We start from the raw sequence: 23,155 nt of genomic DNA, 5'->3' as shown, positions 1-23,155 counted from the left end.
TATATATTACTTTATTATAATGATTAATATTATTATCATGTAAATCATAACTATATATTTTGCACATGGGAAGAAAATGTGAAACATTTTTACTATTTATCGTATATGCGTAAGTAAAGCAATATTTTGTGAAATATTATTTATTTAAATAGAAGTTACATTAATTTAGCGATTATTTGTAGGTGGATTTATATATATATATATTTTTATTCTGTACAGAATTTTTTATTTATTTACTTTGGATAGGTATCAAACATACATGCTTCTATATATTTTTATTATCTTTTTTAAAATACGGACAATTTAGCTTTGTTTTTTCTTTGAGTTTGTTCAGCTGCAATATTTTTCTCACAAGCACGTAATTCAATAAGTTTCTTTTGTTTCTCATTATATTGCGCTAGAATATTTTTGTAAGGTGTGCTATCTTTTGAATGTCTTGTCATTGAATTTTTAAGTTTCAATGATTCTCTTTCCAACCGGTTGATATCTTCGCCTACTTGAAAATTTGCAACATTTAATTTCCAATTTGATTCCGTTTTCAAATTACATTTAGATTTTGACGTACTGGCTACATCCTTATTTTTGTCTGTAAAATTTAAAGGAATAGAAATTTGGATACTTTAATTTGTGGACCAAGTGTAGGGTTCATCTTTACATTTTATATTTTTTACACACTTACTTTCAACTAATGTTGTATTTAATGTCGTGTTTAAGAAATTGAATATATTACTTTGTTCCTTTTCTTTTTCTCTTTCATATTCTCTTTGTCTTTGTCGTTCTAATTTTTGTTGCTTCTTACGCATTTTAAATTCAGCAGAAAATAAGTTTTTATCATTGCCAGCTATTTCACGTAACTCCATACAATGATCTATAAAATATAATCATATAATAGATAGATTTATGTCATTAATAAGAAACTGTACTAACAGTCAAAGTCATTTTTTACCTAAAGATCTACCAGGTGGTAATACTGCAGCTTCAACAGGATCTATTCTTCCGTCTGCTAATTTCCCTAAACCTGTACCTCTCACGTAACCCATCTTTGCCATTAATTTACTACCCATACCACGTGTATGTTTTTCCCAATGTCCTAAGGGTTGAGTAGTCGGTGTCATTAGTAAAGATTTATCTATTAATGCTTCGGTAGTATAATCTTTCTCATTGTTATCAATTTCACTATCATCAGATTCATCAGATAATTCTGAATCATTAGTATCTATAAAATAAATAGAATAATTTGTTATGTATATGTATATAAATTAATGTATGTGTAGTATATATGTATATACATATTTATAATACATACCAAGAGGTACAAGATCTTGCAAACCTATTTCTGTGATATCACCTTTTGCTTCTAGTTTAACACGAACAACTTCTTCAACTTCGTCAGGCATTTTAATAACAATTGATCTATACCATAAATTATTGTTTTGTTTAACTAGTACTCTACTGCCTATCTTAATATTTTCATAGTTGGGTTCCCTGCAATGCAAAAAAATTAAGAAGAAAAGAAAATGTACTTTGATTGATAAAATAAATATCTTACTTATATTCCTGCAGATTGGAAAATGGTACTATCTCTCCATGTGAAAAATGACATTGATCGTCTGAGAACTTACAATTTCCCTCAAAGAAATATGGACATGGAAGCATTTCTTTATATGTTGGATTAATAAAGAGCACTCTGACCTATTTAATAATGATGTAAGAATTATTAATAGAACGTTAAGAACATGATTCTGAAACAAACGTGCACCAAATATCGGTCTGCCTGAAATATCTCTTAATTCAAGATTTATTGTAGATTATTCTAAAAATTGAATGAAAAGAAAAGGTATTTAAAATTATTTCTTAAGTTAACGAACTATTATAATAATGTTGATTAACCTTGATTTCATGCATAGATTTCAACGTTGGATTAGTACTTCTATCGACTGAACATATCATAGCATTGTGGTAACCACCACTATCCCAACTGCTATTAAGCCGAGCTCTACATTTCATTCCCTCAAGTTGCTTCAATTCATCCTAGAAGATTAACTTGCACCGTATAATTGTATCATTGCTATGCCATACCACATATTAGCGTACTGACTTCTATATCATTCCAAGCACCTGCAGCTTCACTATTTTGCTCAACACTCTTTGAATTGTTTGAGCAATCTTCTATTTCTGCCTGCAAAGAACAACCAATTATTGATTTTGTTTCAAACAATATGTAAGTAGAACAATTACCTTAAATAAGGCATATTCATTCGCCAATGGATCATTCTCATCATTTTCATCATCTTCGTCATTCTCCTTACTCTCAGGCATGTTTGAATTTTCAGCATCAATTCCTTCAAGCTTTTCTAAATTTTCTTTAGTTAAGTCAATTAATTCTTGAAGATTTGATTTTAAATTTAATAAATCATTCTTATCACTTTCCTTCGTTTCCATAGACAACGCAGATACAATTTGGGATAACTGTAACATGTGGACATCATATGTAAAAAAAATAAATGTATAGTTCCTCAGATATATTTTTATAAAGGTATACGTTCTTTTTATTAATAATTCAAGTATTATACCTGAAATTCATATTGAATTATTGCTTCTTTCAGACTTGCAACATCTGCCATTGAGATATATATATATAAGTAAAAAAATATTTATCAAATTTGTAAAAACTATTATTAAAATAAGACTTATATTAAAAAATATTATATATTATTATATAATAATTCTTCGCGATGAAAGTCAAACATTCCAACCGAAACGCATCACAAAATAATCAAATTCACTGTTAGCAGTAACTGGAAAGAATACAAAAGAAATCACTGTATGCTTGCGCCCTCTCGTAAGTAGTTTGATATCCTTGAATATAATTACTATGATAATAAAATAATAAGTAATATTATTAGTCCAAAAAAATATATCAAATTTTCTGCAATTGTCATTAAGAAAAATGATATTTACGTTTACACATATATATGTATATATATTTTATTTTTATTATAGTCAAAGAATATATCACTTTAGGGAAAGAGTATTAAAAAAGAACGAGTCATCACAGCGCCTCGGTAGCGCAGTAGGCAGCGCGTAAGTCTCATAATCTTAAGGTCGTGAGTTCGATCCTCACCCGAGGCAAATTTTTTGCATACTCAAGGGATGTAAATTTATTTTTTATAATAATGAATATAATAACACTAATGCATACATGCACTTTATATTTTGTGGGTTTGTATTTACTTTTAAGTGTTATTAATCTGTCATTATTAATTATTAAAATGAATTCTATTGATAGCATTATAAAATTAATCTTTTTTATTGACATAATCAAAGGAAACAAGTCTTAAATCTTAAAAGATGTTTATAATAGTAAGAAAAAAAAAGACAACGTGGAAGGGAGAAAGGAAAGAGAATAAGAGACAATTATGTAAATGTAACGTATGCCAAAGGGCTCGTTCTCTTTCTCTTGAAATTGAAATGTGGAATTTAAAACGAGTTGTGAATTGTTTGTTGCCCTTTAGCGATACTGCAATTTGCAAGCAAACAGCCCATTAAGAGAAGACCACCGACTGTTTTTCTTTTTACAAGAGGAAGATTTTCTCTGTATTGTCGTGGACGTTTTCAATTCTTTTGGAAGAAGATCGGATAAAAATTACATCGATGTTCAGTTATGATTGAACAGAGAATAATGAGAGGACAGATGAAAATAGCATCGTCGTCGTCATCGTGGAAAAATCAACATAGCGTTTCTTCCGGAAGAAAGACGTAGGGAAAGGGACAGTGGAGATGAGTGGATACTGCGAAGGAAATAGAGAAAAGTAAGTATGTAGAGTACGTGATTCAAGGAAAAAAGTCTGCATCGATGAGAGGGCGGCTTTATCCGTTCACTGCGGAGCTGTTACGTATAAATGCAGAAATGCGGCCCGGTTCGCGGAGGTTGAGCGATCGTTGGTGGGAGCGAGCTTGATTCCGCGTTGATTCAGACCGTATTCAGTGCATCGAGCTCGCGATGAAAAGGCATTCCGTTTTCTGAATATATTCCAATTAAAAAGTCGGAGCTTCGTTGCCCTCACCTCTGCCCGCTCACCTCCTGCCTTTGCCCCATCCCCCGAAAGAGATAGGGAAAGAGAGAGAGAGACAGAGATAGAAATAAAGTTAGAGAGAGAGAAAGCAAACACCGGCTCAAGCGCCAGCTCGAGCGCCCTTCTTCTTCGTCTACGTCCCGCTATCCCGTACCACCGACCCCCTTTTACTTCTGCCTTTTGCCTTCCGCCCCTACCGACGACGCGATCCCTTTTTCCTATCGCTCGACCAACCAGACATTTTCTCCCTCTCGCTGTTTCTCCAGCAATTACTTCTCCGCTTTTTCTTCTTTCCTCTCTTCCACTTTCCTATCTTTTTTTTCCCCTTTCTAAAGAACTCTTTCTACCATTTTCTTCGTCAATCCTTTCTAATATAAACCCTGACTCGATTTCATCTCTATATTTTTATTATTTTTAATTATTGTTTTACTATTTAGGAACATAAAGATTATCTATGGAATATATGATATACACATTCAAGTATAGAAAAGATTTCTTCGTCGATATTCTTTATCAAAGAACACGTTTGCTCTTATCTTTGGATTATACTCTACGTAATTGTCTTTGGCATGGGAAACGGCGAATCAAGCTGTTGTTTTTATCCTCTACACCCGAAGAACAAATGTAAATTCGAGGCGTATGTTTGCGCACGTACGACTAGGAACTCCCATGAAGTATTTAACGATGCCGCAGAACGAAGGCACATCCTAAGCCTAAGGAGAGGAAAAGACGATGAGGAATACGAAGCGCGTGCCCAAGTGCCAACAGGACTTACGCACGTATGCACGAGCGTCTGCAAGCGCGTATGCACGCGCGTGTGTACGGATATTCGCTGGAGTATAATGCGCACGTGGCTGGGCACACGCAACACCACTTGTCTACTTCAACTTTCGATTCCTTCTATCCCTTCGTGAATGATCCTTGGGTCAACTTTTCGTCCTTGATCTCTAGACTGCACCACCACTGAACAAAGTTATGAGAGACGACACCCTGTAACAAATACAACTTTGCTATTAATATCATCACTAGCTCATTAGCAGAAGTTAACTCATTTGCATTTTACGATAGAATGAAAAATGTATCCATCAAATTTGTTTTTTCTTCATCAATACTAAATAGAGTACAATAATATTTTAAGGAGTAATTTGAATATTATTGGCTATAGGCGTTCTGGTGATAATTATGCAAGAAAAATTATGCGCGTATGTGCGTTAATGATGCAAATTGGTTAAGATACAAGTAGAATTCATTTTTGTTAAATGATATTTAATGATATATCTTATATCTATACGTGATACGAATATGTAAAACGAGATAGGAGTAGCTAGTAGAATCTAAATTAACGCGATTATATTTAGAAACGGTCTAATGAATTTAAATTTGTTCGTAGAGATAAAACGTTCTAATTATATCGCTAGCGCGTTTTAATTATTTCGTTGGTTTAATGGTTAACATTTGAGAGAAAATGGAAGAAACGAATGTAGTAAGTAAAGGTCGAAGAACAGTAACCGACTGAATAGCGAATGCCGTTGGATATCATTGTGAATACTGTACCGAATGATTATGTGGAAGTAATTACGCGTAAGAGATTACGTAGGAATATCGTTGAGATTTCGTTTCAACTATGCTGCGGTGAGTCTTAACAAAAAAAAAAAAAAAGAAAAGAAAAGAAAAAAAAGAGGATTCAGGTTGAAGAAGAATAGAAGAATTTTTCCTTCGTTCGAGCGATTTCACGCTCGGTGAGATGAATCTGCTTTTCCTATAATTCGAGGACTTTGAATGTAAGAAAAGAAAGAGATAAAGAAAGAGAAATAAATAAAGAAAGAGTACCACGGTTTATTCCATTTTGAATAAACCCGAAAAGAGTATCTTCCTTTCTACGATTCCTCTTCGCTTATCTTATGTTGAAATATACGAAACTTCGCGTAACGGAATTGATATGTATTTTTCTTTATTTCTTTTTACGTTTTAATATGAGAAAGAAATCATTAACTATATCGTTATCCGAAAGGTATTATACGCGTTGCCTGATAAAGTATTTATTCGTATGAAGGTTTTCGTTTTCTCTCTACTCGTTCTCGCCCTAATTAACACAATCGATCCAACACGAAATATCGAGGAAAGACAGTAGTTGCTCTATCGTCAACTGGTGTATATTCTCTCGTCGATTCCATTCAATTAAATTCGTAAGTCAATTCCTTTTCTAAGTGGCCTCAACTCACTCAACTTGTATCGGTTTCAACCAATTACTTCGAACGGGGCAGGAGTCGCGCGTTTTGGACACGTGCCCATTGTCGTCTATGAATTAGCTTACTATACTATCTCATTTTTCGAATGAAAGGAGGTAATCGAGAGTATACTATACAACATAAATACATCCTAATGATATATTCAGATAAAAGAATATTTTATATTTCAACCTTGAAATCAATTTTATTTTTACATTTAAAAGAAAAATATAGATACCAAGGGGGGATGAATTATTTTATGGATTAATATTGTAGGATTTTATATACAATTTGAATAATAACGACATCCAAAAACATTTTTATATATGTTATTTCATAATAATTTATTTATCTACAAGAACTCCTCATCTTACACAAAATTGTCAACTAGTGAAAGATGTTAAAGTTACATATCGATAGTGAACGTCGATTAAAATCACTAAATTATAAAGTTGCTGTTAAAACACGAAAAATACGCACGTTAGTCGAGCATTGCACATTCGGTAATAAATATCCCTTTTCATCTTTCAAAGTGATCATTTAAGTACGATGAAACAGCTACGTATTAATATCATTATATCTTCTAATCGTTATTCTCATTGATCGGACGTTCTTTTCAGAAAATTATTAGATCTTCATTGTTGAATGGTAATTTATCGTAATTTCCACAATAAAGATTTTACCGTATCACTGCTGATTGTTAAATGTTTTCATAATTAAAAATGAAAAACATTCGTTTATCTATCAAGATAAGGATCATTTGCAAGAAACAACCGAATACGGTTTCGCCGATCTATTTAATAATTACATATTTACATTGTCAATCAACTGTCCCGTTTGCAACGAAAACAAATACGAAAAAAAACTTCTGAATACAAAAATTAAATAATCAATTACAAATTTATCGCGTGTTGCTGATAATATACAACAACAACAACAAAAATCTTTAAATACTGCACGTGCTTGTCTAAAATAATATTTCACTTGTGAAATAAAGAATAGAATTTTCTTGATCACATGTAAATAAAAATATAATCGATTAAAAATTTACAACTAAAGTCATATCACTCTCTGTCTGTTGCAGCGATGAAGATAATAAAAGAAAACATCGAGTGGAATTCTTTGACTCGCCGTTTTTACTTCCACACGAATTTTATCTGTTGCTCATAGGAGTGTTCAAGTTAGGTAGGAGCTATTAGGTGATTTGAAACGATATTTAAATCATAATATCGTACGCGTTAGAGTGGACAACCATGTACGTATGTGACGTTTCGAAAAAGTGCAGCAGCCGTCGAAAGGAACGCTGCCGTGGATGCTGTGGATGGAGCTGGTGGAGGTGGTGGTGGAGGTGCATGGTTCGTCACTTGTGTTTGTGCATTATAAGATGGACAATAGGCATCTATGCTACCATGATGAAGACCCACGCCTCTTACAAGGAGTTCTTTTTCTACTGTTGCTTGATGACGAAGTTGTTCAAGTCGTAACTGATTCTGTCTCTTCCACTTCGTTCTGTAACAATCAAGTAGTAAAGGTTTAAAAATATTAATCCTTATAATAAATATATATTCATAAAGATTGTACTTAGTCTCGCTGACCTTCTATTTTGATACCAAGTCTTCACTTGAGTTTCTGACAGAGACAATGCATCTGCTACGTCACTACGATCCGCTACACTTAAATATTTTTGACAACGAAATTTTCTTTCTAGGTAAGCAAGTTGGGCATGTGTAAAAGCTGTTCGTCTTCTTCGTGGCTTTCTTCCACTCGGTGGACCACTAGGAGTTCCGCAAGATTTACCGGACGTTGCCGGACCTGGTGGAGGCGATAGAACAGGTGGTGGACTTCCTAGTCGAGTGCAAGGGCTACTGCCAGGGTCAATCGTATCTTCGGAATCCGAATGAACGGCCGAATCATCTTCGGAATCTTCTGTAAATATCAATGTGAAGAAACATTGCCTTGTCAACTATGATCGATTGATGAGTTAGTACAAGTACAATTTGTACAAACAGTTGTCTCATTAATTCAACAGATTCGACTTTACGGTAGAAGCCTATTATTAAGATAATGATGGAAGAATTGAAATCGATTTACTATTGGTCCTAGTTCATGGTAAACGATCTCAATCAAGATCCTGTGGTGTCATGCCACGATTGACCAATAAAACTGGGAAACACAGCGGGACGGGATAAGCGACGGATAAAATTTGTGGACTAACGAAGCCTAACGAGTCACTTCGCACCTAAAACCATCTGTAGGATCACCCTTAACGGAACGACACTCTGTAGGGTGGATTGTCGTACTTTGGACCCCGAATAGTGGATAGAAATAATAGAAGAGTCCTCAGGGGGTATCTTTTAACGAGAATCCTGACGGTAGCACACGCGACTAACTCCGGTTTCGTATATAAAACACTAATAATCTATAAAAATTCATCGATCGTCAGGTCTTTTTTGTTAACAATAAGTCTTCGATCATTCGAGAAGTCAATAAGTAAGTTGAACAAAATCTCTCTTATGAAACTATAATAACTTTTATACTTTATCGATATTGTCACGATTAACAAGGCATATTGTAATAATTGTTTAGGTCACCTACCTTGAACTCGATCCGCTAGAACGTCGCCCAAAAGATCTCTTATCAAAAAAGACTTGTGTTCTTGCATCATCCCCACTGATAAATCGACGCAAACCAGTTATAAAAACTAAACAATACCACTAACTCGAGTGCAAGATGAATGATTTACTTCACGTATATCGCGTTATCACCGATTAATCTAAAGAGCCAAGAACTTTCATGCTATCGTACGGACGCTCGACATCGTTCTGCGTCGACCGCGAGCACGGGGATGACCGGATGTATCTGGCCGACGTTCCACTGTCGTCATCGTCCTAGACATTCTTGTCGTCTTCGTCGTTGTAACCCACGTTGCGGGTGAAGGCGAGTCGTTGTAGGAGGCGGAGGCTTACTCGATGAAGTTTGGATACGAGGGTGAGGGGTAGTACTACAGTACAACATTCATCGTCTCTCCAACTATATCTTTTCCAAGCCCTGCCACCCCTTCGAATTAATCCGCCCGTTTATTTTGAACGGGTAGCCTAATGCCCGCGCGATTTCGCAGCCATTTTGGGGGTGGAGGCGCCATCCTCGTACCCCGCGTATTCCCGTTCGAAAACGGTTGCCACGGGCTTCTGCCATTGGTGGGTGGTACGGACGAGTGAGGGATGAAAAGTCTCTTCCGCGGGATGCTATTGGGCGGATAAACGCACCCTGCGCGAGAGAAGGTTGGTTCTCTCCCTCCACGATCTTTCATTCCTTCTATACATATCGCCTCACTTTCCTTTTGTATGCATCCAGACGAGAACACAAGATATATAATAGGGCTCGCACGAGTTGGTAAGGTAAGGACTACCAAACGTAGAGCCGCGTCGGCTAACGGAGATGGGTTGATAGGGGAGGAAGTAATTGGCAAGCGATTACCGTAGAAGGAGAGGAGCAAATTGGATGTGAAACGTTTCTGTAGCTTTATTATGATGCAGTCTTGTTTTCTATCTCAATTTCAAACTTATCTCCTGATTTTTTTTCTATTCATCGTCCCACAACCCTTTCAATTTTAAAGGGATAATCATTACGCGAGGAAGAAATTGGTACGATCGACGGGAAGCAAAGATCCATTACCACCTTTTATCAAACTTAGTTCAATCTTCGTGATTTTTTTCCTTTTGATTACTTTCTGCAAACAAGACTGAGTAAGATTGAATAAAAATTGATGGGGATTAAGTTTTTCTCTCTCATAATCGAATTTAATTAAATTAACTTAGATTATTTATATTATTACCAATCATAAAAACGTAATTTTATTAAATATATCTACAGAGTAATCGTATCGATTATTCGAGTAATATTTAACATTTTTAGAGTAACTCAAATCGTTATGATATCGTAATCAAGTCGATTTATATCCATCGATTTCAAAAAAGAATAACGTTAGGTGTGCCAGATATATAGGAGAAATTGATGTGCACCATATTTACATAAATACATTCCTAGCTGTTTGGAGTTTCCTACCGTATCTTCTCACTCCCCGTGCCCTTTGAAGGGGTAGTTTGTGAGCGTAAATATGCATGATGCATATACTCACAAATCCTCAAACTGCCTCTACTTTCTCAGCCGCCTTCATGCTTCTACTATTTCTCTCGTGGCCCTGAGCTCAATAGCACCCTGTTAGTCTATTCACTGCACTACACTACTTAGCTTTTGTAAGCACCTACACATAGGATACATCTTATACATAGATTTGCTCTCTCCTTAGTAGATATATTTTATATTTTACGAAATTGCATTCACCATGAACTATAAAATATGAAAATATGACGATAAAGTCAATGGGGTGTACAAATTCTTATGTAATATACGCTTATATTGATTTATCTTAAACATATCGATTATTTAACAGTATTGTCATATTCTACTTTTCTGTTAAATATTGTGTAGGTTTGTTTTATTAAAAAATTTACTCCACTACTACACGTGAAAATGATCTCTTATTTCCTACAACAAGATTCTTACTTTAAAATGTATTTATTTAAATTATTCTTTATAGGGCATCGTTATACCATATCGACACCTGTAAAGTTTTCTTTACGATGTTGAACAGTGAATGCGATGGATCGGAACGCCTTTCTGAATTCATTAGGATTAACGTATGCAAGAGATTAATTCAAGGGGCGGCAAAGCGGCTAGGCGTCTTCTTACCGGGCGCAGAAAAGGGCGCCGAGAACACTGAAAAGAGGGGAATAAATGAGTGATAGAAGATGAGATAAGAACGAGTGAGAGAGTTGAGCAACTTCGAAAATGAAAAACAAAGGGTATCTCTGTCATCGTTGAAAGGCCATATCGTTTATCGTCACACACACAATCTGCTATTTAGAATAATTAACAAAAATGATTATAGTTCGTTAAATTATTTTTATTAAAATGAATAATCAATAATTATGTTTCTATCAAATGATTAAAGGATAGTAAATTTCTTGTCAATTTTGTATTTACAGAACCAATACCAATGTATGTATACCTTGATTGAATCAGATCACCTAATACCATCTAATATACAGTATCGCACCCTTAAATTGGATGGTTTACGAGGGGATGTTTCGTGTATGTGAAGCTCGTTTTATTATCGCATCTGTCGTGATCCGGACGAAGCTAAATTGATGGAAGTAAGAAAAGAGGGTTTGTTGTGTTAGAATTGGTTTCGAATCACCGTCCTTTCTTTCGGATGATCATTATCGATAATTTTCTTTATTTCTATTCTAATAAAATTACTGGTATCCTCTTCGTAAATGAATACGTTAATATTCGTATCATAAGTTTAAATAAAATTAAAAATTAATGTTTTTCAGACATTCGCTATTGTAAAAAGAAAAAGAATAAGAAGAGGAGCATATATATATATGCAGAATTTTTTTAAGAATCTAATTTACAATTGCAAAAAAATGTGGAACGCTTCACGATTTTGCGTGTCATCCTTGCGCAGGGGCCATGCTAATCTTCTCTGTATCGTTCCAATTTTAGTATATGTACTGCCGAAGCAAGTACAACAGGGTAGTTCAAAAGAAGAAATATATACAAACTAAGCTGATGAAAAGTACTTGCGAGAAAGCTTTTATACTTATAACGTAACATATCGTTAAAGCGTCATCTAGCGGAATTTTAGTATAACACCTGCAGATTCAGATATAAAAATGTTGTAAGTATAAATACTAAACTCTTTTTCTTATTATATATAATTTTTATAATTATATTTTATAAAAAAGTAATGTAAATAAGAGTATGCATTATCTTATCATTTTAGAATTAAAAGAATTTCTGTTTTCTATCATTTTATCAAATTATGATAAACATTTTACAAAAACTAGTTTTATATCTCTATGTATTTGTATTAATATTTTGTATCATATTGTAATATTTTATAGTTGTAAATTTTTGACTTTTATGTTTTATTTTATAACGACGGATAAACAATCATTTATTATATACGTATGCATTTGCATTTATTTTTTTATCGTATTGCAATATATGATAGTTGTTGATTTCGTAGTTTTAATTTTTATATTATAAAAGGTGATAGCATTCCTCCAATAGGACTTGTAAAAATCGATGACTCGATAATAATAGCGATCGTTGCCACGAATTGGTAAATACGGATAAAAGACTGTGAAGAGGATCACGGTGGAACGATTTAGAACAGTGATGGGCAGAGAGCAGGGATCAAATCGCGAGGCAAAGAACTTCGAAGCCGTTAACAATCACAGCAAATATAAAATCCATTGACGTGCGACCGTGCGTATGAATATAACTGCGAATACACGAATATTTTGTCGATGATTGTAATGTACGATGTTGTATAGTAGTAATGAACAGGACCCTCCGGTCTCTAAATATGCATGTGCACGTTTTTCAACTTGCATTTTTCTTTCGTGATTCAAGAGCTTCGTAAAATTTTTTCCTCGTAAACATTGTCTCTAATTTCTCTATGTCACAATATTGCTTTGGTCTTTACATATAAAAAAAAAAAAAACAAAGAAAGAAAAAGAAAACACGAGATAACAAAGAAGTTGCATTCGACTCAAGAATATCTTTAACTTGATTTAATTAAAACTTAACAATTAAAATTCATTGTTTTTTATATTTTACATATTGTACAAAGATTATTATTTGTTAATAATACTAACGATTTCTTTCTTACAGATAATTTTCGGTGATACGATTGCGCTGCAAGTTTTCATTAACAAACCAACGTGACATTATCCGAGCCGTAGGATGCTCTTTGAAAAATGAAGAGCAAGAAAAAAAGATTGACATGTTCCTCGTTCAGTCCATTTCTACAAATCCCACGCATTAAGTGAGAAAAAAGACGCATATACACGCCCTTCTTCTTCTTCTTCTTGTTCTTCTATATACGGTTATTCATCTGAATTTTCTTTTTTTTCCTTTTCACTGTTTTACCACGTTTATGAACGGCACTCTTTTATCCTTTGCTTATTCCAATGTCTCCGGTTAACAACGCGATGTAACGTCCTTAAGACGTCAAAGGGTAGGGGTTCTTCTTCCCTTTTTTTTTATTCTTATCATTATTATTATTATTTTCTAGCTTTGGAAAAGAAAATAATTACGATCCCGTCAATTTATGGCTAAGAGTACGAATTCACTTGATGAATGCAGTCTAGCGAGTCACGATTGACACAGTGTTCTTTTTTTTTTTTATAGTACGTACGTTGACAAGTTGTTCTTCTAATATCACTGTTGTAAGAGATGATTAGAAAGAAAATAAGAAAAAACTTTGACTTCATAAAAGTATCATTGACTTCTCATTGAAAAGATTATGCATTTTTACGCGAACGAGTATTTTTTGCGGTATTGAAAGTTAAACAAGAAAATATCTGAGACACGCTTCGAACGAATCGACTAAGTATGTTGCCTATTGTGTTCCTTTCTTTACAGGGAAGCGGAGACACTCTCGAAGGATGGTGGTTATGGGAAAAAGAGTGCTTGAACACGGACGTTGGTCAGACTCCCGCGGTTCCAATTACGAGTGAAAGGCGGCCCTGTTCGTTCGTCTCCTATAACTGCGGACTCTTCAGGACTTCGTACGGGGTACCCTCTTACCCCATGACCACTTTCGAGTTTCAACACGCGTGTTTCCATGGCAAATGGTGCCATTTTGTTGGATTTGATCATTGCTTATCTTTCTACAAAATATTTCTACGTGATAACAGTCTTATAAATTTTCTTGGATCTTTAAAAAATGTATATCTAAGAAAGTATCTCTCATCTTTTGAAGTAAGTACGTTATACAATTATCACGACGAAATAACTATTTTAATACGATAGTAATTATCTCGATCGAGTTAACTAATGATTAATATTATTTTAACAGAATAAATATGACAGATAAAACTAACGCGCGTGTTATCATTGGAATCTCTATAAGAGAAACGATTATCCGATATAATCATATCCCTGGTTTGGATCTAAGAGTTGGGTAATCAAGGGACGATTGCTGTCACAAAGCTGCTTGATTGGCTCGTTTATGTTATGGTAATGCTCGGGACACTACGAGATGGAGAGTAGAGTCCCTCGATAAGTGGAGGGCTCTTGTATTCTCGTTAACGAGATTTTCACGAGAACGGTCGCATTTTTGTTATAGAATTAAATGAAAATTTCTCGCTCCGCAGTGGACCAAACGAGTGAAACGTTTTGATGGAACTAGTAGAAATCCATTAATAGATTCATTATTCCTCCAATTGTCAAGTTTTATTATATCGATAAGTATTATTATATACGCTAAAAGATTGGATTGCTTAACAACATAAATGGATTTCATACGACTTGGAAACTTTAACACCGACGACGAAATATACGAAAGTTCCACTTTCGGTTTCAAGGTTGATCAAAGATGCTAGGTCCAAGAGGGATAATCGTCCTAGGAAAGCAAAGACGAGGGATGTGTCGTAGCGCAGCGTCGCCAAAGTCGAGAGGATTACTTGTTTACAAACGACAGTTGATTTGACAAAGCCGCGAGTCCATTTATACGAGTGAATATTACAAGCCGTAGTTGAGGGGTGGCTTGTTATCCGCTCATTGAAGTTAACCACGGGGCTAAGTGCGCGGAGGAGGGAGGGGTGGCGCTCGTGGTAAGGAGAATACGAAGAGTAAAGGCTAGGTAAGCTGAAAGGGGAACTCTGCTGTTGCCGCTCCTGCTGCTGGAGGGATGGAAAGTTGGAGGGAGGTTGGAGAAAGAGAGTGAGAGAGAGAAAGAGGAGATAGAGGGTGGAAAACGAAGATGTGAAACGGCCAATGAGAGGCCAGATCGTTGCCGAGGTAACCGCGGGGCTTTCCGACGAATTATTCGACCGAGATTGAAAAGTTAGCGACGTGCGGTTTGAAGGAGAAGTGGGACGGGGAGGATTTCGTGCCTCCATCCGGTCTATACTCCGTTGATAGATGGGAGGCATGAAGGAACGATCCCCTCGAACGTCGCTTTCCCCCGAATCAGCTAAACACGATGAATTAAGATTCACCTTCTCTCGTCGATAGACACTCGAATAGACGCGTCGATAGGATATCATACTCGAGCTTGTTTCTCACAATCAGTCGACGATAGCTTCGTTATCGTTACCACAACATCCACGAACGATCATATTCTTTACGAATAACGACACATATTAATGAATTTACTTCGTTAAGAGATATTTACGCTCGTAATGTTGTAAATTAATAATATTATTTGTACATATGTTTTAGGAATGTAGAATCAACGTGGATAGGTGAATAATATCTGTAGAAAAGATATAGCCGTTCGCTCGTTCGTTCGTTCATTCGTTCTCAGAACGAAGTTCTGAAAAAAATCAACGCGATGCCGGTGACGGGTCAAGCGTGTGAGAGAGGACGCACCTGAAAATGTTTATTTCTGCATCCGCGTACACATGACGCCCGTCTATGCTGCTTACCGACTGGCAGGCACTCCGGAATTACCTGACACGTGCATAATTAATGCCTCTGACGAGGGTGCGACTCTCGCGTTGCACAGACACGCGCATATCCTATTCGTATTATCTGTGTCAGAGAGAAATGAAAAACGAGGGTTGATATGGAGAACGAGGAGAAAGACGGCGAAAGGTGGAAATCGCGACTACAGAGAAAGAGAAATAGAGAGAGAGAGAGAGAGAGAGAGAAAGAAAGAGAGAAAAAGGAAGAGAGGGGAGGGACGGAGACGGGCTGTTGCGAGGATACGGAAAACTACAGCGAAGGAGAGGAAGGAGGAACGATTCTTTCGAATGGACGATACGAGTGGAGAGAGTTGAAAGCCAAAGTTGTTGGATAACCGACGCGGAAACGCGGGATAATGACTACTTTTTCATATTTTAATTACGCAGTAATTAATTGAAATGTTTCCCTGTTCGCGAGGGCACTCGAGCAAAATGAGACGCGGGTGCTGCCTCAGCTGAGACAGCTTCGACTATATTTTCTTCTTCTTCTTCTCTCTCTCTCTCTATCTCTCTTTCTTTTTCCTTTTTTCGTTTCTTTTTGTTACTCCTTTTCTCTTCCTCTCTCTCTTTCTCTTTCTTTTTTCTTTTTCGTTCACCGACGAATAGACGGCCACGATTTTTCCATTTTTCTTTCCATTTTTCTTTCCATTCTTTCGGCCCTTTTCGCAGAATTAAGTACTAGCTCCTTTGATGAGCTACGTTTTCCCTTTTAAGCAATTCCATCGCGCCCGATTCTCTACTTGGCATCGATTTTAACGCGAGTCTATCCAACCACCTACCAACACATCGTTTCAAGATTTGGAATCTTTCTGTGCCGTATTAATTATTCGTTCCTTCCTTCTCTCGTGAAACACAAAACGTCCATTGAAATGAATAAATACGATTAGTTTCTTTTTAAAGTTATCAATAGTAAAATACGGAACATATAAATCCGTCGAGTCAAGCGTTGATATTAACTACTGGAAATTGTTACTACACGACTACTACTACTACTACTACTACTACTACTACTACTATTACTTTTAGTAATATTATTACTACTGCTCTTCTATCCAGGAGCACTATTCTTTTGCATCCGGTTCGCTTGTTGTGTTTCATTTTCACGACCCCTAGTTTACTCTACAGTGTCGGCATAACAATGAAAGCGAAAAAATCGAGAAGGAAATAAAGTGAGAGAAACGAGGTGGAAGGGAGAGAAAGAGATAGGTAAGAGGAAAGGAAGGGAAAGACGGGTTCGCCCTTTTGTTAGCGAAGTTGTACGCTACGTGCAATTGTCTTCTCATTGTTCCAGCCATTGTTTCCGGTAACTCTTTCGCGGTAACGAGGAGGAACCTCAATTAGAACGGTTTGAGGACTTAAACGCCCAGAGGCTGCCGGGTTTTAAGAGGCAAGGATGCAGTAACGTCGACATGGAAGCATTGTTTCTCCGAGCAATAATGCAAACGATACCCTAAGCGCGTGAAAGACGTTCTGACATCTCTCTTACCACTCACTACTGCAAGTTATAACGTATTGTCAAATATCTATGTGTATACTCATATATTTGAAACTTTTTCATTGTTCTCTAGCACGTAGTTGAAGTAATAGAATTATTCGCAAGCAAGGAAAAACAAATTAAAAAATCTTCTCGTTTCAGATTCTATCTAAGACAATTTGTACCAATTTCATATCCTAGAGATATACAAATTCTTGTACTGTATTCATACGTGAACTCGATAAATAACGAAAACAGGATTTCCTCCATTTGACGCTTGGTGTCTTAATTGAAAATCAAATGTGTTCTTTGAAGCTCGAGATATGGTAAATCATGTTATCACTTACAATTAGTCGTTAATTAATTTATTTTAAGTTCATATATCTTGAACGTAATTAATTGAGTTTGAGAGATAAAAATATTGCTTTTATTGTTATTACGAAGAAAGAGATATTTAATTATGAACAAAAAAATATTAAATCATTAACATCTTTAAATTATTAAGTATGTGCATGGCGTGTGTAATTAAATATTTTAAACATGGAAATATTCTGAGGACAGAATATATAGAAAGTAAATCTTTATTTTCTATAAGGGAATATTGAGATAGATACCTGGGAGCTTGGTTGTGTAGGAAAATGAAATGGAGTATTGAACGACAAGGAAAAAAAAAAATAACTGGCTTTGCATACATGTTTGTTGCAGTATACGCACGACTACCAATCAAACCTTCCGTTAGCCAAACGAATATCGGGAATTTTTTTCGGGAGGATATATGCTCTACTTTATGATCGCCTGTGATCCACGACTAGAATTAAGATGTACAGAAGACGCAATCATGTCGATAGTGTGCAATACAATAAAATAAAACCATTAGATGATTTCTTTAAGTGATCGGTATTTTAAATAACTTAGAATACGTCGAGGTATATCGTCAGAATGTAACAATCAACGTACATAGAATTAATCAAGGTTTCCATTTGGTTTCCACCCTTTTTCTTATTCCTTTCTATTCAATTTTCTAACGATTCTCTTCATTTATTTTTTGTTGTTGTTTTCACGTATAATCTTCCAAGTAAAATATCTTAATCTTTATTTTAACGAAAAATACCGGAGACACCTCGGTAGTTCTAAGAGTGACAGGATTGAATACATTTCAGGTGTGTACCAGCAATAACCATAAATCATCTGGAAGTCCTGCTACCCTGTCGTCGCGAAAACGCCAGGGGTGTTTTCAGAGTATGAAGGATACAAAGCTGAGGAGAGATCCTCCAGGTTACGTTTCTGAGTTATAGCATCCTGGTGTTACAAATGCTTCTGGCGCCACTCTCTTGACGAATGACAGGACATTGACGAGTACGAAAGGGAAGGATACGAAGGAAATCAAGATAATCGCGTGGAAAGATGTGGTATGTCACAAGAGAATGATTTTTCCTGCATGAGGTCCTGATCTAGAGAATATTTTCCATACGACAAGGGTGTTTTTACTTCTCTACGACGTTAAAAAATATTCTTCCTTATGATATCCTGATACAGCGAATATTTCTGGGCTATAAATTCATTCTAGAACGTCAATAAAATGCGAGGTTATAGGAAATTCAATGTTTAACAACGCGTTAATTGCTTTTTTTTCTTTTCTTTTTTTATAGCTGCGCAATATACGATCGAATCGATGTAACGTATTCGTTCTAATTACTTACACGAAAGAGTTGTTGCTAATTCATACAAGCCTAATGGTTTTGGGGATATACGTAAAAATAATGTGTTTTTTTATTTATATGATAATTATAAAGGATATGTCTCGTGGAAATGCATACTCGTGACATTTGTTGGTGATAGGCGCGCAGCGTTAGTAGAATGCATATCAGGACCAAGGATACGTTTTCACCATCGATCTATTCACCTTATTGTATCCTGGTATCTACGTTTGCCATGGCTTTTGAAGTCCTTTGATAACTTTAGAAATCTCACATACTTTGGTATAGTGTACTGTTGAAAAGTTTATAACGAGTCTGTTAATTAATACGTTTTATATGCTAATTGTCAATCCTGTAATGCAATTATAATCGGGCTTGCACTCGTTAGCTTTTTGATATTATTAAAATATTTCTAAACTTATGTATCAAAAGTTATGTTATATTTGTAAGTATTAGTAAGCTCAGTATCTAATTTATAGCGATATGCATTAGAAGTGATATAGTGGTAAGATGACAGTATAGGGAAGCAGTAGCCTTCTGAATAGTGCTAGTATCCTGACATCTTGCGTTGATTCTCTACGTGTTAGTTTCGAGTTTGATTCACATCACTTATGTACTACACCATACGTTGTGTTGCTTTCAAGGTGTATATAGATAGCTTGAATTTTCGTTAGAACGAGTATTATCTATGTAAGGATATTCTTCGTTTTGATGTTCTCCCAATAACTTGAACACCACATTCCATTCGGTCAAATGTCAAGTTGTATAACGGTGATCCTAATGTTCGGAGGGCGCATTTGTTAGGATTACATCCTATTGAGCAGGTTTTACAGTAGAATAACCAGCAGGATTCTATGAGTCCTTGATCTAGAAATATGCCTCGCGTTTGAGGCAATTAAATACGCGATTTTATTAAATGACGCGATCTACAATTAAATTATTTTATTTTACTCCTTCGCGCGCATGTATATTATTTATTCAATGCTACAATCTTATTCGTATATTTTAAAAATTCATTAATCGTATGTTCCAATATCTACCAGTATAAAAGTAATAATAATTACGTTTTTATTTAACGTGTGAATTTTTGTCAATAAAATTATTCTCTAAATGTTCAGAATTATATACTATTAATCTTATTTAATTAATGAAAAATAATATCAAGTATGAATAACAACGAAAATTATTTAATAAACGTAGAAATGAATTGGGATAATAATTTGGAGAGAAAATAATTCGTTAAATTATTTGGAAAAAGAAATATTATTGCTTCGAACGATATGATAGAAATATTATATAGGGATTGAAATTCAAATCTAATTCTAAAAGTACTTTTGTCTTTCAATCAAAAGAAAAGATCACAGGAAAACAGACTATCGTTCAGATTTCCTTCAACTACGAGGGTTTTTACCTATATACATATAACGTCGAGTGACGTTGCGAAAACGGGATGCTTCGCTTGCCAGGGTAATAGAATCACCAAGGAACGTATTCTCTTGCTGCACCCTCTTTCTACATATATTTAGAATGTGTACACGAATAGACAAATGACATTACCAAAGGGTAGTTCTATAAGCTATATTCGTCAAATTAAAAATTTTTAAGCACTATTATTCATATTCTTTGAAATTTATTATTTCTCTCTTTCTTTTTTACTATTATAGTTGATAGAAAAAAAAATATAATTTATATAAAAGAATATTTAAATTCAGGTGGCATTATTGTATCAAAAATACTTATATCAGGTTCATCATCTGGATCAAATTCTACATCACGTAGATCAATTTTTGATGTTGGTTGTGGTTCTCTAGGTTTACTGTACATCTTTGATTGCATCAAACAACCCTCCACACTTTCTCTGACTGATTGTTCGTCAGTATTTCCATCGATTACGAAAGCTGATTCTCCGGCATATTCCAACATTTCTCCGACATTATTGTCGTATTCACGTATCTAAATTTGCAAAAGTATTCCTTCTATCGATTGCTTAGAAATATGAAGATATATTTTCATTGCATTTATTCTTACTTCTTCTATGACGACATTAACATAATCCTTAGGGTGTACGCCTAATTCACAGTCAAATTTCTTTTTATAATCATCGCACGAAATAAGACTATGCTTGCTTCCGGTGATAATGTTGTATCGACGATTTAAAAGTCTCTCTTTACGTATTTCTTCACTTACTTGGACAAAGATTACTCTGAAAAGTTTCTAATTGTAAGTGTTATTCAAAAATTCGAATATTATCGTTCAAGTATACTTATTTGGGGGTGTATCAATCATATCCAAGAGTTTAAAATCTTCTACAGTAACTGGGTAATTCGTTAAAACCCATCCTTTGCGTAAACATTCAGGCTTTTTTACGTAGTTCTAGAATAAAGACAAAATCGATATTATAAAGTATAGAAGAATTAAATATTATATAAGGTGGGCCAAAATTTTAAAAATCAATTATTCCTATTTGAAATTTTTTAGACCTATAGTTGGGCTTGTAATTTTACAATCTAGATTTGTTATTTAACATTTTGAAAACAAAATTAGCCTAAAAGATCTGGGAAAAAATAAATTGATTATTAAAATCTTTTAAGTATTTCCAGTTTACCTGAAAACTTATAGCCCACTCTGTAATTGTTGTAAATATATTTAAAAATTATTTACATCAATTACTTGTATTCTCGTTTTAAGTTTTTGGTTCCAATTATGTTCAAATAATCGTAATAGTTCACCTATAGGTGTTTCTTGGAGACGCGCTTGTTTCATGATGTAATTAAAGTCCACTATAAAATGAATTATTATTTTTCAAAGTTATTAGAGTTTGTCAAACATAACTTATAAGTCATATTTATCTAATGTTTTTTTTATAAACAATATACCATCTATAAGATCGAATCTTTTCACAAGATATTTGGCTAAAGTACGACATCCCGAACCTCGAGAACCGATTAGGGCAATTCGGAAAAGAGAAGGTGCACCAGAATGTTTTTTTATTTTAGTTAATGCTATGCAATCCTTTCCTAATTCTTCGATCGATCTAATTCCTATTTCAATTTCCTAAATACAAAGTATTGATAATCAAATTTGCATTAGTTTTTTAAAGTGTAATAATTTACAATTAAAAAATTAGCATAAGCATCCCGTAGTCCACGAAAATTTTGTTTATACGTTCGCATTTCTTCGTTATTAATATTAGGGTGTATATCATTATTATCGAGTTGGTAATTAGAATTCTTTTCGGATATTTCACCTAAATCATTCGACATTATGATTTGAAAAACATGCGTGGGTATTATTCCAAGTCGTTGAAAAGCTCGAGCTTCTTTTTTTGTTCTTGGCACATCTACGCGAAATAGAATTAATTTTATAAATATTGTACTGCGTCTTTTTTTGCTATTAATATTTTTCAATTAAACTTTACAATTTTGTATGTACCAACTAAAATCCAACCAGAACTGTGTAAAGTTCCAGACTTTAATAATTTCCTCATATTCATTGCCAGATCTTCGGATTCGTTACATAAACATACATTCTAAATTAGATTAAAATACTATTGAGAGATTTAACAACAACAAACTATTATTTAAATACTTAACTTTTTACCTTATTAATAATTTTTTCACGAAGATCTTCCACAGTGATCGGTTGAAGTCCTAATTCTTTTCGAAAAATTTCTGCCAAAGCCATTTTATCTATAAACATAATTAAACCAAATAATTAATACAATTTTCTATGATTAGAATTATTTCTTACCAAAGATTGGTGGTGCTAGAAGAATAATTCTTGGAATATCTCGTTTTCTTACTGCATGTTCTAAACATTGTTTCATATAAAGAATATGGTCCTCTGGTTGATCAATTATTAATTGCTTAGCAAGTTCCTGTAAAAAATACATCAATAGAATATAATAATTTTTTCTTAAATTAAAACAGATGAATTACCTGAAATAATTCATATATTTTATGCTTTTCTAAATAAGCTATAAAACGTGGAGGTATAGAAAGTGGTCTTTTTATTGCATCCACAAAGTCACACATTATTAGAATATATTAATCTTATGTAAATTCTAATAATAAACTTAATAATTAATGCCAAAAACGATTAAATTAAATTTCTATATGAGAGTATCACCAAA

General features: G+C 34.4%; 3 protein-coding genes, 2 long non-coding RNA genes and 1 other non-coding gene across 7 annotated transcripts; 3 read left to right on the top strand and 3 right to left on the bottom strand.

Moving 5' to 3' along the window:
• Window positions 1-124: 124 nt before the first annotated feature.
• LOC106787713 (zinc finger CCCH-type with G patch domain-containing protein) lies at window positions 125-2,695 on the bottom strand. Its single transcript, XM_014750316.1, has 9 exons — window positions 2,574-2,695; window positions 2,239-2,469; window positions 2,099-2,179; window positions 1,891-2,031; window positions 1,550-1,692; window positions 1,307-1,485; window positions 947-1,216; window positions 680-868; window positions 125-586 (listed from the first exon to the last, which is right to left on the bottom strand). Exons 1-9 carry the CDS (start codon window positions 2,622-2,624, stop codon window positions 288-290), a joined length of 1,584 nt encoding a protein of 527 aa, XP_014605802.1. The 5' UTR covers window positions 2,625-2,695; the 3' UTR covers window positions 125-287.
• A 60-nt stretch (window positions 2,696-2,755) lies between these two features.
• On the top strand, window positions 2,756-5,718 carry LOC106787714. The gene is made up of 3 exons (XR_001381835.1): window positions 2,756-2,842; window positions 3,004-3,084; window positions 3,516-5,718. It is a non-coding gene; the product is annotated as an uncharacterized LOC106787714 (long non-coding RNA).
• Trnam-cau lies at window positions 3,060-3,132 on the top strand. The gene has a single exon. It is a non-coding gene; the product is annotated as a tRNA-Met (tRNA).
• A 1,560-nt stretch (window positions 5,719-7,278) lies between the features above and the next one.
• LOC106787723 (barH-like 2 homeobox protein) lies at window positions 7,279-9,404 on the bottom strand. 2 transcript variants are annotated; one of them, XM_014750333.1, is made up of 3 exons: window positions 8,900-9,404; window positions 7,900-8,227; window positions 7,279-7,813 (listed from the first exon to the last, which is right to left on the bottom strand). In XM_014750333.1, the coding sequence occupies exons 1-3, from the start codon at window positions 8,967-8,969 to the stop codon at window positions 7,543-7,545; spliced, it is 669 nt and encodes a 222-aa protein (XP_014605819.1). In that variant the 5' UTR covers window positions 8,970-9,404; the 3' UTR covers window positions 7,279-7,542. The 2 variants fall into 2 exon arrangements, with proteins under 2 accessions (XP_014605819.1, XP_014605818.1); XM_014750332.1 differs by having other exon boundaries at window positions 7,282-7,813; window positions 7,900-8,230; window positions 8,900-9,396.
• A 7,513-nt stretch (window positions 9,405-16,917) lies between these two features.
• LOC106787709 lies at window positions 16,918-17,588 on the top strand. Its single transcript, XR_001381834.1, has 3 exons — window positions 16,918-17,058; window positions 17,144-17,361; window positions 17,489-17,588. It is a non-coding gene; the product is annotated as an uncharacterized LOC106787709 (long non-coding RNA).
• Window positions 17,589-20,668: 3,080 nt separating this feature from the next.
• LOC106787708 (adenylate kinase 8-like) lies at window positions 20,669-23,081 on the bottom strand. Its single transcript, XM_014750308.1, has 6 exons — window positions 22,962-23,081; window positions 22,774-22,900; window positions 22,624-22,712; window positions 21,287-21,396; window positions 21,052-21,226; window positions 20,669-20,976 (listed from the first exon to the last, which is right to left on the bottom strand). The coding sequence occupies exons 1-6, from the start codon at window positions 23,055-23,057 to the stop codon at window positions 20,710-20,712; spliced, it is 864 nt and encodes a 287-aa protein (XP_014605794.1). The 5' UTR covers window positions 23,058-23,081; the 3' UTR covers window positions 20,669-20,709.
• Between the last annotated feature and the right edge of the window lie 74 nt (window positions 23,082-23,155).

Source organism: Polistes canadensis, unplaced genomic scaffold (genome assembly GCF_001313835.1).
Source record: "Polistes canadensis isolate GaletaPanama2010 unplaced genomic scaffold, ASM131383v1 scaffold_111, whole genome shotgun sequence".
NCBI classification, from domain to species: domain Eukaryota; kingdom Metazoa; phylum Arthropoda; class Insecta; order Hymenoptera; family Vespidae; genus Polistes; species Polistes canadensis.
This window is presented reverse-complemented; position numbering and strand designations above follow the sequence as displayed.

What these genes read in the sequence shown, in the direction of transcription:
- LOC106787713 (XM_014750316.1), bottom strand. Translation starts at nt 2,624, where the DNA reads ATGGCAGATGTTGCAAGTCTGAAAGAAGCAATAATTCAATATGAATTT. An exon ending in GTGCTTGGAATGATATAGAA is followed by an intron (nt 2,032 to 2,098) that starts GTCAGTACGCTA and finishes TTAATCTTCTAG; the next exon opens with GATGAATTGAAGCAACTTGA. An exon ending in AAATACAACATTAGTTGAAA is followed by an intron (nt 587 to 679) that starts GTAAGTGTGTAA and finishes TAAATTTTACAG; the next exon opens with ACAAAAATAAGGATGTAGCC.
- LOC106787708 (XM_014750308.1), bottom strand. Translation starts at nt 23,057, where the DNA reads ATGTGTGACTTTGTGGATGCAATAAAAAGACCACTTTCTATACCTCCA. An exon ending in AAATATATGAATTATTTCAG is followed by an intron (nt 22,901 to 22,961) that starts GTAATTCATCTG and finishes TATTTTTTACAG; the next exon opens with GAACTTGCTAAGCAATTAAT. An exon ending in TTAATGTCGTCATAGAAGAA is followed by an intron (nt 20,977 to 21,051) that starts GTAAGAATAAAT and finishes TTGCAAATTTAG; the next exon opens with ATACGTGAATACGACAATAA.
- LOC106787723 (XM_014750332.1), bottom strand. Translation starts at nt 8,969, where the DNA reads ATGATGCAAGAACACAAGTCTTTTTTGATAAGAGATCTTTTGGGCGAC. An exon ending in TCTAGCGGATCGAGTTCAAG is followed by an intron (nt 8,231 to 8,899) that starts GTAGGTGACCTA and finishes TGATATTTACAG; the next exon opens with AAGATTCCGAAGATGATTCG. An exon ending in ACTTGGTATCAAAATAGAAG is followed by an intron (nt 7,814 to 7,899) that starts GTCAGCGAGACT and finishes TGATTGTTACAG; the next exon opens with AACGAAGTGGAAGAGACAGA.